The sequence below is a fragment of the Mugil cephalus genome, chromosome 9 (genome assembly GCF_022458985.1).
Source record: "Mugil cephalus isolate CIBA_MC_2020 chromosome 9, CIBA_Mcephalus_1.1, whole genome shotgun sequence".
Lineage (NCBI taxonomy): Eukaryota > Metazoa > Chordata > Actinopteri > Mugiliformes > Mugilidae > Mugil > Mugil cephalus.
The window spans coordinates 3,116,331-3,135,317 of record NC_061778.1 but is presented as its reverse complement, the minus strand read 5'-3'; the positions used below and the strand labels follow the sequence as shown (position 1 = coordinate 3,135,317).

General features: G+C 38.9%; 1 protein-coding gene across 4 annotated transcripts in view; it reads left to right on the top strand.

Moving 5' to 3' along the window:
* LOC125013406 (spectrin beta chain, non-erythrocytic 4-like) overlaps window positions 1–18,987 on the top strand; it is an 88,137-nt gene that overhangs the window by 48,813 nt on the left and 20,337 nt on the right. For all 4 annotated transcript variants that reach the window (XM_047594050.1, XM_047594051.1, XM_047594054.1 and 1 more), the window contains 2 exons: window positions 14,887–15,150; window positions 18,629–18,853. In XM_047594050.1, coding sequence (XP_047450006.1) covers window positions 14,887–15,150; window positions 18,629–18,853 — 489 coding nt within the window. The remainder of the gene's footprint in view (window positions 1–14,886; window positions 15,151–18,628; window positions 18,854–18,987) is intronic.

The following is an 18,987-nucleotide window of genomic DNA, read 5'->3' as shown; positions in this document are numbered from 1 at the left end:
AGAACTAAAAGAATTAATTGAAAGACAGAAAATGAATCTTACATAAAACTAAAATATCTGATGGTTCCAGCTCTTTAAATATAAAAACGTGTGACTTTGCTTTGTCTTACATTATCGTAAACTGAATTTCTACTGATGATTTATCAACATTTCTTTGTTAGTTTTTAGAACAAATACTGTGATTGGCTTTTAAAAACCAAAAAACACAAAAACATTTTCTTTACAATCCAACCAGAGGTGAAGTTGAGGTTTTTACGTCATCTCTGTGTCCTTGTCCTGTCAGTTCACTGATGGCTAGACAGGTAGGCAGCTTCACCCGGTGCTGGCATTCAAGCTGCTCATTATGTCTAATTACTTTATTCTTCCTCTGCTGTGAAGCTGGCAAGTACGTGCACGGTGCATCGTGGGCTCATGATGTGGGGGCATTAGCTGACTGAAGTGTAATGATATACAGTGATATAATGTTGAGAGTGCAGCATGGATGGAGCATTCGTGGGTCGTATCTGAAGGGGAAGACTTGAATGCTTATAGGATTAAAGGGAGATGATGAAGCTGCCTTTTCCATTATTTTTCTGCAAATGGTGTTATTTTTATTTTTTTAATTTTTTGGGGGGATTTAAAATCTGATGTAAACTCATATTTCCAATAATGCACCGATGTAAATAATTGAAATGCTGCTGAGAGAAATGGAGCTCTATAAATATTACATAGTGGCTCCTCTGATGTGGTCCAAGCTGAAGTATTAGACTAATGTTGAGTGCATGACCCCTCATGAAGAAGGTATTGCTCGGAAGCAAGTCCGACTTTTTCCAGCAGAAAGTTGGGATATGTCAATTAAATGTTTCGTCTTCGTTTCGTCTCCACTTCTTCACTTTTCAAGCAGCTGTTTGAGGACTTGGTTTCAGGGTCCATGTTGGAATTATAAATATGAGGTTAGGTGGAACATTTTCTGCCACCTCCTGTCTGGATGCGTTGCTCTACTCGTCCCATCTCATGCTCTCCAGTAGCAGACTGTAGTCACACCAGGCCGTCTAGTTGTTGGCAGATAGACAGGGTTTAGCTTCTGAACTCGTACGTGGCGGCCATGTTCACCCCTTCACGAGCCTTCTCCAATGCCGGTTGCTTAGCAACTTGCAATTTTTTTTTGGCTTTGTTTCATGGCAATGCTGATAGGGACTGGTACTCATTGCTGACTAGTGTTGGAATGTTTTTTTCTTGGAGCGTCCCGTAGCCTAATGGTTAAGACTCATACGTCATAATCAGAATTACTTTATTAATCCCAAGGGGAAGTTACTTTTCGTTACAGCAGCTACAAGGTACCAGTGTTCAGAACAAAGAGCAATGTAGGCAATAAGAATAAGAATACAAGCATAAAGTGAACATGTGTTCTGAGTTGTTGCTCTATAGTAACATTGAATATGTGCTGATAAAACACGGTGCAAGGAAAAGTAAGGAAACTTCATTTTATCCCATAGATCAAACCAGAGTTGTCTTTGTTGGTACAGCATTAATTCATTACATTAAAAGTATGTTCAACTCACTTTTGTGAGTAAAGTCAACCTGTAAAATTAAGCTGACATCATCTGCAAAAGTAAATTGACTTTACTTACAGAATTAAATGTTTTTACCAACAAAGACTACTCTTGTTTGATCTTCAGAATAAAATTATGCAAAAAGTTGCCTTACTTTTTTTAAGTAGATAGAGCACCGTATTTGTATCAGTACATGGCCGACTTACAGCTAACTGTGTTAGCAAACAGCTAACCAGCTAGCTCAGTGAGCTAACGTTACGTAGAGGAAAAAACACACATCTCTGCTTACTTTAAATTACCAAATGGTTGGTGAGATTTACCCAAAATTCATTACATCAATGAGCTGACTGTGTGTTTGGGGGTCTTCATAAGGAGGTTTGTTGAGCCACTTACATATAGCTAACTAATGGAAAAAAAAAAATCAAAATGAGACAAATTTATAATAATAATATATTCATGTCAAGAGAACCTTTGTTTTTTATTATTATTATCACAGGCTATATTCTTAGATTCACTTTTTTCAGTGAGGTATCACATAGTGGGAAAGTATTTCACATGTAGAGACCAGAGTCCAATAAATATAAAAAGAAATATGTGCAAGTATATGAATAATATGGGTTTATACCTGTTTAATCACAGATGATGAATCCTTGTTGCATGGGAGCAAGTGAACATACAATGAATTATTTGACGTGGTGTCCATTAGTAAATTAAGCTGAGTAAATGTTCAGTAAATGTTAAAGAAGTTAGATCTAGCAGAAAACTTTCCTAGACATTCTGTTCCTCCACCCACTGAAAATAATGGATGAATCCTGGAAGGCTGCTCATATAACACTTCTCATATAAAAGTAACATTCGTCCAACCAGTGGGAATATGGACAGACATTATTACAAGTTTATATTTGCGCTGATGATGCTCCTGTTTTTTGTTATGATTCTTCCTCTCACCAACAGTCTGTATGTTGTGTCCTGGTTGTGTCTCTTTGCCGGTGTCCTCTGAGACTCCTCAGTCTATTTTTGTGTGCCTGTTCTGCTGTAATGAACTCTTTGAAGCACGATGCATATTTTTGGGATAGCGTTCACCATCTGCGGGTTCATATGTATCCGTGCAGCTAATGCACACTTTGTCTTTGCATGAAATAGTGTTGCTTATATGTCAAAAAGAGTAAGAGTGTAAGGGATATTACAGCAAAGAGTTAGGAAAGATTTTGTTAATGTTTCCCCCTATTTCAACAAAATAATTCCCACTACATGACGTCCAGATACACAGTTTGTAAACAGTGTGATGTTTTTTGAGGGGCGGGGCTTAGCTGGAGGCAAAACATCTCGAACGCAATAGCATGTAAACGCTGGTTAGCATATTTCAATGGTTTAAATTTCAGACTGTTTTGGCAAGAATGGACGAGGAAATTATAGAGAATATTTTAGAGAATATACTAATACACTCGCTCTCCGACACAGTGAGTGTCATTTTAAAAAGTTGACTGACGGGACTATATTCACCGACCCCTACACTCACACCTACACATCCACACACTGGATGGACGATTTGAGCAAAGAAGGACACAGAGGGTACGAAGTCTTGTCTGTCTTTATCAAGTGAAACAACAACTCTCCAACAAAGATATTACTAGATATTACTAGTAACGTAGTAAATGCAACTTCTGCTTGGACACCCCTGAAACACTTTAGCATTTAGCATTAACATTAACAACAAAAATAATGATTAACTTAACGTAATTTGTCAAATTGTCCATCACTCACTGGATGGCGTGACATTACACGTACCTTACTGAGAAAACCAGCGTCCACACGAAAAAAAAATTGAAAGCATACAAATGGTCTTGAATGGACATGTGCAAGATTTGCAATAGAAGAATTTGAACGTTGACTTTTGTCCATACGAACACAGCGGAAGCAACTTCAGCTTGGACACCACTGAAACACGTAACTAATGGTTCATTAGCTTGTGGTTAGCATTAGCATTAATGTATAAATATATAACAACCCGCCAAATAATGATTAAATTAACGTAATTTCAGTCACAATTTAGTATAACCCGTAACGTTATCCAGGCTGAAAATGATCTTGAAATCTGACCTGATATTAAGTGTGCGTGTTTTTGTTTGTCTCACTCCAATCCTGTCTTTTAATCGCCAAAGCCAAACCAAAGTTGTTTGCGACTGGCAGTGTTTTAGATTTTTCGGTTTTGGCACCAAAAATACATCAAGACGACATATTCACAGTGGAAAGTGACAGTGTTCACCTCCAGCTTCCCTCTGTTTTACCTCCAGCAAAACAGTGTTTAATTATTTCGGAAAAATCCCATGAAGTTAAACACATATATAAATCAAGGTAAATACTCAATTCTGTGCCAACACACACAAAAAAAATACGCTTTACAGTTCAGTAGAAGTTGCTTTAGATAATCAGCTAAATTTCTGTCTCAGTAGTCGTAGTTTACCCTTGATCCAGACCATCACCAGCAGCTGTGTTATCACAGAGTCTGAAAGGATGCGATAGAGTGAGAGTGTCAGTGAAGGGGACATCCCGGCCTTTTTGGGCGCTCGGCTTCGTCGTGACGTCAAGCGGCCGGCAGCAACTGGAGCAACCTCTCCTCTTTCCTGTGCTTTTGGTGGTTGCCTGGCAACAGCTGCTCAATCCCCCTCTCCCTCCCCCTCCTCCTCCTTCTTCTTCTTCTTCTTCTTCTTCTTCCCTCCCCTCTTCTTCGTACAGCTCATATGTGAAGGTCATCCCTCTATCCCTTCCCTTCCCTTCTCTTTCTCTCTTCCCCGCTCTCTCCATCTCACCCGAGGTGCTTTCCATTCTGCTAATTCCGCTTCCTCCCTTCCTCTCCTTCCATCCTATGACCTGGAAACTGATCAAGGTCTGGGATCATTAACTACCTGCCATTTAATCCGTTTACTGTGTTTCTTTCTGAGCAGCTTACAAGTCTTTTACCAGACGGCAGCGTTCCTTCGATCAGAATCAGTTTCTTAATAGGTCAGTTTATCTGATAGGACACGACGGTTGAACCAATGGTAGCGCTCACACATGTTTACATGTTATAAATAACTAAATACTATGTTTTTAAAGAATCTGATTCATGAAAACAAGTCCTAACTTTATTTTCTCTTCATTCTTTTTTCTTATTTTACCTTTTCTGCACATCTTTGTTCAGGATAAACAGACTACAGCTTTATAGTTCAGTTCATGTACACAGTTTTTTATTATTAGTGCTTTAATGTCAGTCTGAGCCATGAAAATACGTCAGACTTAGGGCCAGATCTACTGAAGGTTTGGGTACAAAAAACATGTGCAAACTCATTGCATGCGCAAAAAAACCCCAAATAAAACAAACATACAAACTGATTTACTAACAGCGCACGCTAAGGGCTGCATCCTTCAACCAGTTAGCATGTTTACCTCAATGAATATGGGGTGTTTCACAATTTTGGAAGGAGAAAATGCAAAACCTGAAAGCATTTTTGCTCATAGAAACTGCGACTATATGTAACAAGTCTCAAAAGGACATGCAAACGGTTTGTGCTGTCTTCATTTTGCATCTAAACGTTGACCCATGAAGCACATTCTTTTTTTATTCAGTAAATATCCAAACGGATCAGATGTGTCCAAAAAAAATACATGGGACTTATGTTAGTTGACAGTCCGTCACTATGCTGTGTCTTATAATTACATTCAAGTGTTTTTTGCTCCAACTCCATGTTTTTATTGTGTTTATTATCTTGCAGTCTCAACGGTGAACTCCAGTAGTTCACACAAAAACCCTCATTTACATACGACTGTTTGCACCCACTGTCATTTAGGCATCAGTCTCAGTAAACCACCTGCACATGCAAATTAATACGTGCAGTTTAGTGTCTTAGCAGATCTGGCCCTATAAGTATCTTTGTGTCTTTCCTAGATAATTAGATTTTATTCTGTCAACATTCGTTGTTGTTATTGTAGACGTGTTGGTAACTGTTTCTCTTCCATTTCTCTCCTCGTTTGTAATCCAGTTTAGTACGAATAATACATCATATTACCGAGAAAACACGAGGATTCTCAGGAAAACTTTAGTTGTTCGATCTGTCATTTGAAACCAGTCTCAGCGGGATTTCTACTGAGCGGATGCAGGAAGTGGCGTATATTTCAAATATTGATGACAGGATTTTATGAATGAATGTCTGATCTCTCAAATCTAGATCAATTTGAATCAGAAAATCAATTTTCAAACGCAGCCCTGCGATTCAGCCTGTGACGCTAGGTGTTAATGTCGTGTAGTACGAAGGTCCAAATCTAATAAGCTGAGCTGTGCTTTGTTCTCGGTGTATAATGCAGTGTTCAATCAATAACTGCTGATGTGTCCCAACAGCATGAATGAGCTTCTCTAACGACCCCGATAAACAAATCTGAATACGTGTGGATAGTGTCTCCAGCGTGTTTAGTTATGTAGCAATTATGAAGAGAAAATTAAGGAATTATTTCTCTCAAAAGACTCTTGCAGGTTACTGATTTCCAGTCTGAAAATAGAACCAGAGTTTTTCTATTTACAGACCTAGAAATCAATGTAAGTGTCGTGTGCCGGCTCGTAGAAGACGTGTTGTTTGGAAAGACCTGCGGAGTCATTCTGTGATGTCATTAATGTAACTCTGAGACCAAATAGAAGCTGCTTCCTGTTAGGGGTGATTTGCCTCGGTCGCAGCAGATTGTGTTTGTGTGTGTTTGTGGGGAAGCGAATGTGTGAGTGCAACGGTGAAAAAATCCCCACGCAGTCGACAGCTTAAACTCACAGAGCTTTTGATTCCTTCCTCTCTCCCCGTTGAAACTCTCGTCATTCTTGATAATTAATTGGCCTCATTAACGCGCTGGCAATGACAATCTCAGCTTCTGCCGCTGTGATTCCACTTTTACTCCCTGTCTGTCTGCGTGTCACGGTTTAGTGAGGAGGAAGTGAATGAAAACAACGCCCTGAATGAACATGATCTCACTGACTGGTGATCGTTTCAGTATTAGTTGTGTAGCAGGTGTTTTATCGTCTCTAACAGTAGGACAAACCAATCTAACGTACACTCACCGGCCACTTTATTAGGTACACCTTGCTAGTAAAAGGTTGAACCTCCTTTTGATTTCAGAACTGACTTAATTCTTGTACTTTTCTTGGAGATTTTGGTCCATATTGACATGACAGCATCACACAGTTGCTGCAGATTTGTCGGCTGCACATATATGATGAGAATCTCCTGTTCCACCACATCCCAAAGGTTCCTCTATCTATCGGATTGAGATCTGGTGACTGTGGAGGCCATTGGAGAACAGTGAACTCATCGTCATGTTCCACAAACCAATTTGAGATGATATGAGCTTTGTGACATGGTGCATTATCCTGCTGGAAGTAGCCGTCAGAAGATTGTTGGTCAGCAACAATACTCAGGGAGGCTGTGGCATTTAAACCATGCTCAGTTTGTACTAAGGGGCCCAAAGTGTTTCCTGTTCTTATCTGACAGGAGTGGCCCCCGGTGTGGTCTTCTGCTGCTGTAGCCCATCTTCTTCAAGGTTGGACGTGTTGTGCGTTCAGAGATGGTATTCTGCATTCCTTGGTTGGAACCAGTGGTTATTTGAGTTACTGTTGCCTTTCTATCATCTCCAACCAGTCTGATCATTCTCCTCTGACCTCTCACATCAACCACAGCTGTTCACTGGATATTTTCTCTTTTTCAGACCGTTCTCTGTTAAACCCTAGAGATGGTTGTGTGTGAAAATCCCAGTAGATCAGCAGTTTCTGAAACACTCAGACCAGATTTAAGTCACTTAAATCCTCTTTCTTCTCCATTCTGATGCTCGGTTTGAACTTCAGAAAGTTGTCTTGATCCCTTCTACATGAATAAATGCATTGAATTGCAGTGCATGTGATTGGCTGATTAAATGCATAAGGCTAATATTAAATGCATTAAAAGTCAGTGTATCTCCATATTTCACCAGTTTTAATGCACTAATCTTACAAACAAATGATTTAACTTTTCATTAATATATATTTTAATTCATATTAGTGCACCCATCTGCTTTCCCTTTTCTGTTTATACTATGCTGAATGCCCTCTGTGCATTAAGCTTTGACCTGTAGGTTTGTGCTGGCTCTGCAGGATATGAGAAATAGTGCGTAGGTGTGTGTTTGTGTGCGTGTAGGCGGATGTTTAGCAGAGTGTGCTGAGAACGTCAATGAGGCTTCTTTCGCTCAGAGCAAATGATAAAAAACCGAGACAGAGATATGTCGTTATATATTTACTGCTTTCAGTTTTATTTAGATACGTTTGCAACGCTGTTCGTGCAGTTTCCCCGGCCAGTAACGGACACAGGATTAGACTGAATGGACACAGTGATGAGTGCTGCAGAGCTGTAGCATCGCTGTTGAAACGTGTGCACTCTAATATTTTAGAAGCAGATAAAGAGTCACTTTCTCGGGAAAGATGAGGGTCGGTTGCACTTTCTAATCACTTACTGGAGCTCGTCTCCTGATTTATTCCTGCAGCTAATCTGCCGTGTCTGTCTGAATCTGTGCTCTGTCTCACGATACCAGAGCCGTACATTAGAGAGAGTCTGGTCAACTCAGATCATGGCGCCATGTTTGCTACATCGGAGGGAAGATTCTACAGTGTAACTCTATGAGGTGGATGTGCTATGTTGAAATAAAAGTCTTATTTTCACCATTAACAGGCCTTTAAATGTTATTATTATGTAAAAGGTCCTCACTTAAATATCCCAGCGTCTACTTACTTTAAATATCTTAGATGATCCTGTAAAATGCTTTGTAGCCCAATCACCTCATCAGTTATGGAGCTGTGTTTACCTTCTCCTCAGTCTCTTTGTTCATCCATCGCTATTAAAAGTTTGAAATTAAACTAGTCTTACTGTTATTTAGTATTATCATTACAACTTTAGCATGCTAGCTATAATAACTTAGTAGTAACCGAGGTAAAGTTACGTGTCTATTAAATGTGTCTATGTACATGGATGTAAATTACATGAACACATGGGTTTCACAGTATATATGACGCTAGCTGCTATTTTTCTAAGCCTTTAGTCTAGATAACTAGCTAGCATAAGATTAGCATAAGGCTAGGCTGACTTCAGACTTCATTCATTTGTAAAGTGGTGTTTTTGAGATCAAGGTTCACATGAATGATGGTAGGACTTTATTTTTCTATATAAAATCCTTATAAACGTCAAAGACAGACATTGACATTTACCTCATCACATAATGTGATGAAAAATCAATTGACATATTCTCTGTTATTGCCACTTCTCTATGGGTGAATATTGGTTAGATGTATCTAACATGGCGCCCATGAAACATGTGACCAGCTCAGAACCAATCAGCATAGAGGGATAGAGCATATAGCTCAGCTTCGATAAGCCTGCACATGCACCACCAGAAGGGCGGAAACTGCTAAGTTTTGTTCATAATTTCTCTAAAAATCTTCCTTTGTTTAGAGTCTGTGAACCGAACCGAAGCCGCTCTGAGTTTATTTACCTTCTCTAGTTATTTACCTTGAGTTATTATGAGAGCGGAAAGTGCAGAGACATGAAACGAAACCCATCAGTGTGCCTCTCCAATCCCGGGGCTTCTCTTAGCTTTCTGGTGCTGTCAGTACAGAATGATGTTCTCCCGAGGACTGAGAAAGACGGACGTCTCTGCCTCCAGTCAAACCGATGCTTTTACAGCAGAGAAGAAGAGGAGAGGGGACGACAGCTTTTCCCTCTGCTTCAAAATATCTCATCTGTGATATCAGTTCCTCACTTATCAGTGCCAGTAGTGAGATTTAAAGGTTTGTAATCATTTTTTACTGTAGACATAAATATCTGTCACTGGTTGCTCTGCTCCATACACATAGATGCAGATATTTTTTAAAAGCAAACTAAAGACCTAGTTTTTTAGCCTTGCTTTTAATTGAATTTTATTTACCTTTTAGTCGGGTTGTTTATTGAATTTTATTATTTATTTTTCATCATTTTATCTTTTCAGTCTTTTAACACATTTTAGCTCTTTTTTTTACCTTTTTAGTCTGGCTTTTACTTGAATTTAAATTATTTTTTATCTTTTAGGTAATTATTAAATTGTAGTTCATAATTTAATTATAGTTCAAAGTGAGTGTTTCCTCAGTATTTTTAATTCCTAAGTATTTTTAAATCTGCGTGTGCTGTTTGTTTTTATGTAAAACACTTTAAGTTACATCTTTTGTATGAAAGTGCTCTATAAATACAGTTTGTTTGATTGATTGATTGAAGTTATATACAGTAGATACTATATGTGACTTTGGAAAGGCGCTGCCATAAACCTAACTTTAAAACGTCTTTCCTAATCAATGCTTCTTTTTTATTTTTGTTATTGTTTTCAAAGCTCAAGCTGGAGCCTTAGTATTAACCTCCCAGATTCATTGAATTGCATCTCAGAATAATGTGCATCAGTAACACCACACACTACAACCTGCTTTTAATCAACATGTAAAATACACACGGGAGTAGAGAGTGATGTAGCAGAGCTTAAAAATAGGACGGAACTAGCAGATTTTTTCTTTTTTTTGCATGTGGAGTAAATATTGACACAGTATCTGCAGTGGCCTCAGTGTGACAGAACCTCAGAGTGTCAGCAGTGACACCAGGAGCAGATGTCCACTGTGAAATACACAGCAGACAGCAGAAAGAGGACGACCCATCTGTTACTGTTAGCATCAGTGCTCTGTCAGGAGTCGCCTCTCTCGCTCCTCGAGCTCTTCTTCCTGTTCTTTTTCACTCTTTCACTATTGTTGTTTTTGGTTTGCTCTCAGTATTTGAATCGTCTTTTGCCGCATTTTTGTTCTCTGCATTTTTGCTTTTATTGAGCAGATGAAAATATATTGACCCTTTGCAGACATGGATGGCAAAAAGTGAGAGACAGAACAGGAAATTCTATAGCGAACAACAAAAGCTAACACAGTAATGTGAGACATTAATAGCTATTCTATGTTGTGGAGTTGTCTTATGAAGCGAGTCACCTTACAGGACAGCTCAATAGCTCCAACAGATAGCAGGGTTAGCAACCGACCCATACCTTCTAATAGAATAGAGCTAACGTTAGTAGCTAGCTAGCGTCGTCACTAGTAAATGAGCCCTACTTCCGTTTGTTAGCTAACTGTAGCTACATTAGCTAACCACCTTGAGTTTGTTTTGACTGAATTTAACTAACATCGCCAAGGTTATATACATTTGATAACGTTTTAACATGAAATTTGCCTTGTTTGCATTTCTGAAATATTGCATTAAGAATCACTCTTAGGTCTTCAAGTGCAATTTCTTTTACTACAGTCACAGACAAAATACTAAACAAATCTTAGAAAAAACATAAGAAATCTTGATCATTGGGTCATTTTGGAGACAGTGATTTGAAATTTCTATCACAGACAAAAACAAGGAACCAAACGCATTGGCGGTTTATTTATTTATTTATTGTACCGTTTTTCTGCAGATATTTCATGATAATATTTGTGTGTAAACGTGCAAAACAATAATAATTCTGCAGGACTTTTGCCACTTCAAATATGTTCAGTGCTCACAGTGACTTTGTGTTTAGGCTGATACACCAAGCCGACAGTCTGCTTTCTGTTTTCCCGCTGTTGGCTAGGCTAGTTAGCTGGTAGCTTCTTGTTGGTTGCTAGTTGCTAGCTTACCGCTAGCCTGCTGGTTTCCTTTTCAGTTGGACTAGGCTTCTAAATGTGTTTTGGCTCGGATCATGGCACAAGGGATTGTAACATCTTATCCTGTGTATTCATGAATTCTAGTGTCGGGTTTTTCTAATGTGTCTTGAACTGGTTGCACTCTTTGGCTAATGTTGAATCAAAGAGTTCGCTCTGATTGGTTGTTCAGCTTTGGGAACCAGTGCACAAGTAGTTCAAAGGACACGCCTCCATTTTACAGATATTTTAACAACAGCGTGATCATCTAGAATCACTGTGATTCAGGAAGAAGCCGACTCTGTACGTTGGTTCGTAGCTCCCCCTAAGCACAGACCTTGTGCACATCGTTTTTGGGATGCGTTCAAGTGCACAAGACAGAGGTGACATTAGGCGTCAGCATCGTAGATTTAGTGTGTCCCTGTCTTTACACTTTGAGAAATGTAGGTGACTTACAAGAGCGTTTGGAATATGGGTCAGGCTCCCAAAAATACCTCATCCTTTAATTCCCACAATGCAACTTGACGGCGTGTTTCATTTGACCAAGCTTGAAGCTGAATAGCATTAGAATACATTATATATATCATTCTTTTTTACAGGCTTCTCGTGGTGAGTAAACTCATCTTCGTGTGTAAAAACCAAAAGAGATATGGGAACATGGATTTTCCTGTTAGCTGTGGGATCTCTGATGAAACAGAGGAAAACCAGCGTTCCTCTTTGAACTGCAGGCTGAGCGAACTGTACTACACATGAGGGTGGAGTAGCAGCTCTGAGCCCACACATCCCTCCCACTCACCGCAGAGCACGGCGTGCATCAGCATCCGGAGAAACTCTCTTCACTAGAATGAAAGCTGACGCCGACAGTAGTGGTGTGTGGCCCCGATTGTTCTTCCATTGTGTGTTAGTGTGACGCGGGTTTTATGTGAAGATATTTGCTGCAGTTTGAGAGCAAATCAATACCTTTTTCCTCTTTTTGCGCATACAAACATTTACTGTAAAGTAAAGCGCAGATTTTTTTTCCCAAGCTCTTGTCACAACACTCCCGGTTCTGAGTGTCTGCACCGGAAGACTTCTTATCTCATCGGTGCCGTCCAGTCTGCAGCCATGAGGCAGCGCCGTGTGTTTGTGGATTTTATGATAACCTGAGTGAGTCAGGACAATGACTCACCGACAGATACTTTTACCGTCCTGGTGAAACGTGTTGGCAGAGTCTGGAATGACCACCTGCCATGCACCAAATGGTGGAAAATTTTGTCTGTAGCTGAAAATAAAAGGGTCAGAGTTACCAGCCACATAGAGCTGTAACTTATTAGTTGAAAATCTCTGGTAACTTCAAACTGTGTGATCAATTTAGGTTGTTTCAGACCAGAACTCTGGTCCACTTGGAAACGTGGGTCTTGCTTCGCTTGCGGTTCGTAGGCAGTAAACGCTCAGCAGCAGTAAACACAGGATCAAATTTAGGAAGCGACGCAATACACAGTGTGTCTCGTGTGACATTAACAACTGGCAGCCGTTGTGTTGAAGCTACAACGCGGTTTACTAATGGCTGACCTTCACTCTAGAAAAGCCTCCACTTGTATTTTGTGAAGCGCACATGTAACTTTTGTTTGAAAGGTGACAGACGCGCATGTGAGACCCTGTTTTATGCTATTTGCACATTTAAAAAGGTTATATTTGTGCTCCAAAGTGTGGGAATACTGGGTAAAATTAAACATGTTTTTAGATCAGAAATCACTTCTAATTTTGTACGTTGCACATATTGATCCATTACTATTGTGTTGAGGTTTGGAGAAATACATATAAAAGCACTTTACAACAAAAGAGTCATGAGGATGGTTCATCACGCTCTGTACCTTGGTCATACAAAACCTTTGTTCTTAAAGTTCTGGGACCTAGTTAAATTCAAAACGGGTCAGATTTAATTTAAAACCTGAAATAAGTTGTTACTAAGCAACATCCAAATGTTATTCATGGGCAGAGAGGAAACGTACGACTCTGAAAAGTATGTGCATCTCTGTTTGTGGTGTAAAGATGTGGAATAAACTAGAGGAGGACATGAAAATGTGCATTAAATTAAAACAATATAAAAGTAAATGTAAATATAATGAGCTCTATTTCATGTTAAATGTTTTAATCTTCTAACATTGTATGAATTTATGGGTTATGTATGTTGTTGAAATTGCACTTTATTATAACGTGATTTATTTATTTTCTCTATTACATATCCTGTTTGTATTTATGCTTGTGCTTGTTTGAGATAAATCAAAATCAAATCAATTTAAAACAATTAAAAAGGAGTTAGGATAAAAGCATCATTGTTGCAACACTAGAATGAATTCTTAAATTATGTTATTATAATAACTTATATTATTATTGGTTTGCATATAGGTAATAGAGGCACAGATTTATAACACAAGCCAAATAAACAAGACGAATATCAATTGGATGGGGGAAAATTTTCACTGTGGGGGAGGACAAATGGAAAAAAAAGGCAGGGAGCAGGTGAACATTAGGAATGGAGGTTTGTGTGTGTTTGTGTGTTTGTGTGTGTCTGTGTGTGTGTGTGTGTGTGTGTGTGTGTGTGTGTGTGGCAGTGGTTCAGAATAGGATGAGGTACAAAAGGGGGTAGAAATATGAAAAGGAGAGGACGGAGTGGGAAGGGGGATGGGGAGTGTGAGGTAATTTATGAGGCATTTTAATACGATGCGGTTTAATCTCTTCACACACACACACACACACACACAGACAACACACACAACTCCTAACCACAGCTCCAGCTTGTTTGCTCATCATTATCCCAAGAAAATGTTATTATTTATTACATTTCTCTGGGGCTGCATAATAATAGCTGTATAAACAGATATTTTTTTTTATTTATATAAGTCAACTCAAACCCATAATGAGACAATATTCACATTTAAAAGCCTGAAACCAGTGATATTTTGGTTCAAGTAATTATTCTAACAATGATAGATTATCAAAATGGTTCCAATTTAATTATCCAGTGATCAAATAAAGACTTAATAGCCTGGTTTTATAGTCCATTGTCTCATTTCATTGTGTTAGGTTAATAAGAATAATAATTAAATCGTTTTTACAAACACACTTAATGTTACATCAGTGTAAATACAGCTTTGTAATTGTCCTGGTTGTGAAAAGTAGGTTTGGGATTTTTTTTATGTCTTTGTTTTGATCAGACATAAAGTGTAGACGATCATTTACAAAGATTATTACCAGAAAAAATACATTAATGATGAAGCCACTATAAACGACGAGGATACGTTTTCTTAAACTAGTGCTGCTTATTTTAAGATCCATTCATCTTCTTCTGGTTTGAACTTCGTTGGCTCATTTTTATCAGGGCTGAATACATTTTGCAGTATTTTTGGAATAGATCAGCAAAGTGGTGAGGAAATAGAGATTTACATGAAACATGGATACGTCTACATTCACTGGTGCAACGTAGAGTCATGATTAATCTAGATAATGACCTTATTATCATTGCAGGTTGTGTTTATTAACTCCAGCCCAGAAAATCTGGAGGGAAAATTGGAAACTTAATTGCCAATTATGCATGGTTTGTATTTCCCAAAAACACCTAAAACAAACCTCTCCCCCTGTTTCCTTGTCTTTCTTGTTTCTTTCCAGGAGGGCCAGCAGCTGATCCAGGAGAAGCCGGAGCTCAGCCCCGTGGTCCGGAAGAAGCTGGAGGAGATCAGGGAGTGCTGGCAGGATCTGGAGAGCACCACTCAGGCCAAAGCGCGCCAACTCTTCGAGGCCAACAAGGCCGACCTGCTGGTGCAGAGTTACGAAAGCCTCGACCAGAGACTGAGCCAGCTGGAGTGTCAACTGGCCTACGTGGACCAGGGACAGGACCTCACCACGGTCAACAAGCAGCTGAAAAAACTACAGGTACGTGTCATTTGAAGTGTCCTTCACTCGGATCCTGCAGCAGGTTGACCCAGAATCATCGTAAGTGGGCAAAGAGGTGGACCATGAGTGGAGATGACACCTCTCCTGTCCCTTAAAGTGGAATAATTAGCTCCAGAGACCAAAACAGTCGTTTGTACTAGGTTGTAAACATGTTTATTTCTCCTGTAACGTTGAACATTTTAACTTTTCGGAGGTAGCCTCGAGTGGCCGTTTAAGGACATTTAAGAGTCGACGCGAGTGAATGAATGAAAGAATGAATGAAGGCTTTATTTCGAACATGAGAAAACACGCAAGAATAAATAAACAAAAAATCTAAATAGTCAAAAAACAGTGTTAACAAAAACATGTCCGAAAGGGAGTAGGAAGAAGCGTATGCTTATTTAATCCTACCCTTTCTCAGTAATTACAGATCAATTTCGATTCACAATTTAAATATGTACATTTTTTTACAGACAAAAGAAAACAATTAATGTAAACAAACATGACGTAAGACACACGAGCGACGCATGTTTACATAGTGTAAACAGTGGACGCAAGACGTGTGGGTCATAAGTGAAATGCGATACACCGCTCACACACCAGGGGGCAGCAACAGAGCAGTTAATTGAGATGTTATTATTCCTATAAACGGCTCTGAGGTGAAGTCGCAAAGATATCAGAAAATATCTATTTATTTTGAGTCACCTTGATTCATTTAAAGCTGTTTTTAGTTTTCGTCTTTATTTATGAATAAGTAGGAATAAGTTTTACTTCCACCTCCTCTTTTTCAGACACCAAACTTTTGTTTTTCTTTCAGCTTTTAAACGTATTTCTGTTATGTTTGAAATAAATAAATTCAAAACAAATTCAATTCAATTGTTGCTCAATAGGGAAAAACACGGGAATGTTTCTGCCGGCGCAATAAGACGCAATAAGAGACTGTTTATGTGCCCTACCGAACTCGTCCCCCATAATTTTTTCTTTTTTGACGTTTTCCACACTTTTTCCCATTGTGACAACTTTTTCAGTTATATAACACAGTGGTTAATAAGTTCATTACATGCATTAGTGCCTCCCATGGTGATGGATTGTATTGTTGCCGCGTCGTGTATTGAAAAATCTGCCTGCACATTTTTGGACGCATCATGGCGCCCAACGCGGGGCTTTGGACGTTGATGCTCAATTGTTAATTAGGCATTGCTTAAGCTGATTTGAGAGTTGTTAGCATGTCATCGTCACCGAAAACGGGATGTTTGTTCCTTCTGGGATCAGTGACCATTTTTTTATTGACTATTAGTTTGAGCCAAGTTTTGACCGACGCTAATTAGTAAATATGATTCCGTGTCTCTGTTTCTTGGCTCGTTGAAGTGTCTCCCACTGATTCACTGTTTGTGTTATTATTCGCTGCGCGGTCGTGGCCTCATCTCATTAATATTCAAACAAAACCTCATGTTTGAAAGTGACTCATTTCATTTCAGCAAAGTCAGACTCTTCTACTTTCACGCCAACATTCATTTTTAATTGGTGTTGACGTTTTTTGGAATCACCATCAGCATTGATGCCAACCCGGTGATCTTCTTAAGAGTTTCATCCCAAGATCATTAAAGTAGTGATGACTGGAAGCTATTGAGCTGTATATTTTAACCATCTTGCCAACTAAATCATCAGGTTTCTTGTTATTTGAGAAGATAATTGTAGAGTCGTGGAAAAAAGTTGTCTGGATTAGACGGACACAAACAAATACAAATGATATTTTTTATTTATTGTTTACTCTGCGATAGAAATTTCAAATGTGCTGGTTTTATCTAGACACGAAGCAACAAAAATTGCCTTTTACTAAATAGCACAGCTTTCATTAGTTGATCTCTGGTACCAAAATAACCCAATGATCAAAATGGTCAATGATCATGGTCATTTAATTGCAGTTTGCATTACAAACAACGCACAATGTTTGTCACGATTTCCTGGTACACAGACTACATTGATGTACACACCAGCTAATGGCTAACGGCTACCAAAATCAGGTCCTAATCAAGAATCGGGTGAAAGCACATTACTAACATGTTTCCAAAAAGCTTAAAATCTTGATAAAAGTCTGCCCTTGTGCAAATTGTGCAAAAAAAAAAAAAAAAAAGACTTCACTTCAAGTCTACAGTACCATCTAAATGCAAAGTAAAAACCACCTGGAGCTAAAGAGCTAAGGATACTTGGAGTTTAAAGCAGACTTAGGTCAAATGAACATTTATATTTCTGGTTGTTTTATCAGAAGAAGAAAGAAGTAGAAATTGCCCTTTATGTTTAATTGTTGTTGCTTTTGTACTCATTTAAAGTCAGTAGTCTTATTGAAAGAGTACTTAATATGTCACTTTAACTTTAGGTCTGTTCAGTTTTTGTCCAGGGATAATTACATTAATATTTTCTATTTCTTTTTCCTACTGTTTTGAATTGAAATGCAATTAAATGCATTTTTGCAGACATTAAAAGAACTTTAGTTTAAAATATTCATGTCTGTGTCTATTATTGGATTCAGTCGTCTACTAAAATCCATTTAAGTAAAAAAATATATGGCTTTTTGAGGCAAATATTGTTATGTGGGTTAAAGTGAGATTAATCGAGATGAATTAATTACAAAGCCTCTAATTAATTTGATTAATTACTTTAATTGAGTTCCACCCCTAATTTTTATGGACTTTTTTTCCACCACCGTAACTGATTGGACACTTTTTATTAGTTTTTTACAGGTGTTTTTAGCTATTGTTACTATCAATTAACTTAAAAAACAAGCAAAAGGCACATTTGTTGCACACAGTTACACACTAACATCCAATACTAAACACTGTGCCACTGTGAGGTGTAAAACTTTGTTCACAATTTGTAATGTTGAGCTCAGAATCCAGGTACTTAGGGCAGATTCATCCGTCTATTTCATGTAGTTTATTTCCCTACGCGTGACTTTTGGGATGTAATTCTTCCTTATTTGGAGGAGTTCAACCTGGGCTGACACACAGATTCATCCTTTCATCACCTCATCATTTCATCAGACATCTCTCACTCTCCTCTCCTGCAGCATGCCGCTTACAGCTTCCTTTAACAAGCACTGCTTTACCACTTCATCCTAACTCCACACCAAACTCCACTACCCAGCATCCATCCTGGCAAGGGGTACAGTAACCTTCACTACACTTCGTGACTGTCAGACAACTTTTTTTTTTGCAGTTTTGCTGCTTGAGGTTGTTCTTTTGGTCTCATCTTTGCTTTAGTGTCCATGGTTTGTTCAAGGAATGTCAGTGCAAATTAGAATAAAAATAGATTTTACTTTTCTCTGCACTGACATATTTATTTACTCCCACCCGTGCACACATACCTCCTCCCACCCGCCCCCAATTCTGTTTTTTTTGTCCATTTGATAACTTTAACTCTATTCCTTGTGTCTCCCCCATCGTCCTCTTCCTCCTCTTCCTCCTCTTCCTCCTCTTAGACCATGGAGGCACAGATGGAGGAGTGGTATAAGGAGGTGGGGACGCTCCAGGTGCAGGCGGCCTCCATCCCCCAGCAGACGCAGGTCAAGGAGACGGTTGCCGAGCGACAGACCACGGTCGAGGCCAGGATGGTGCGTTTGATCGAGCCGCTGAAGGAGAGACGACGCATCCTGCTGGCGTCAAAAGAAGTTCACCAAGTTGGACGAGACCTGGAGGACGAGATTGTGAGTTGGAGGCAACGACAACACACACTCATCTTCAGTTATTTCATTATTTACAGTCACCACTCTTTGCACTATTAGCACGAATTGCACAAAACGTGTAATGTTTACAGATGAATTCAATAGGTCTCCAAATG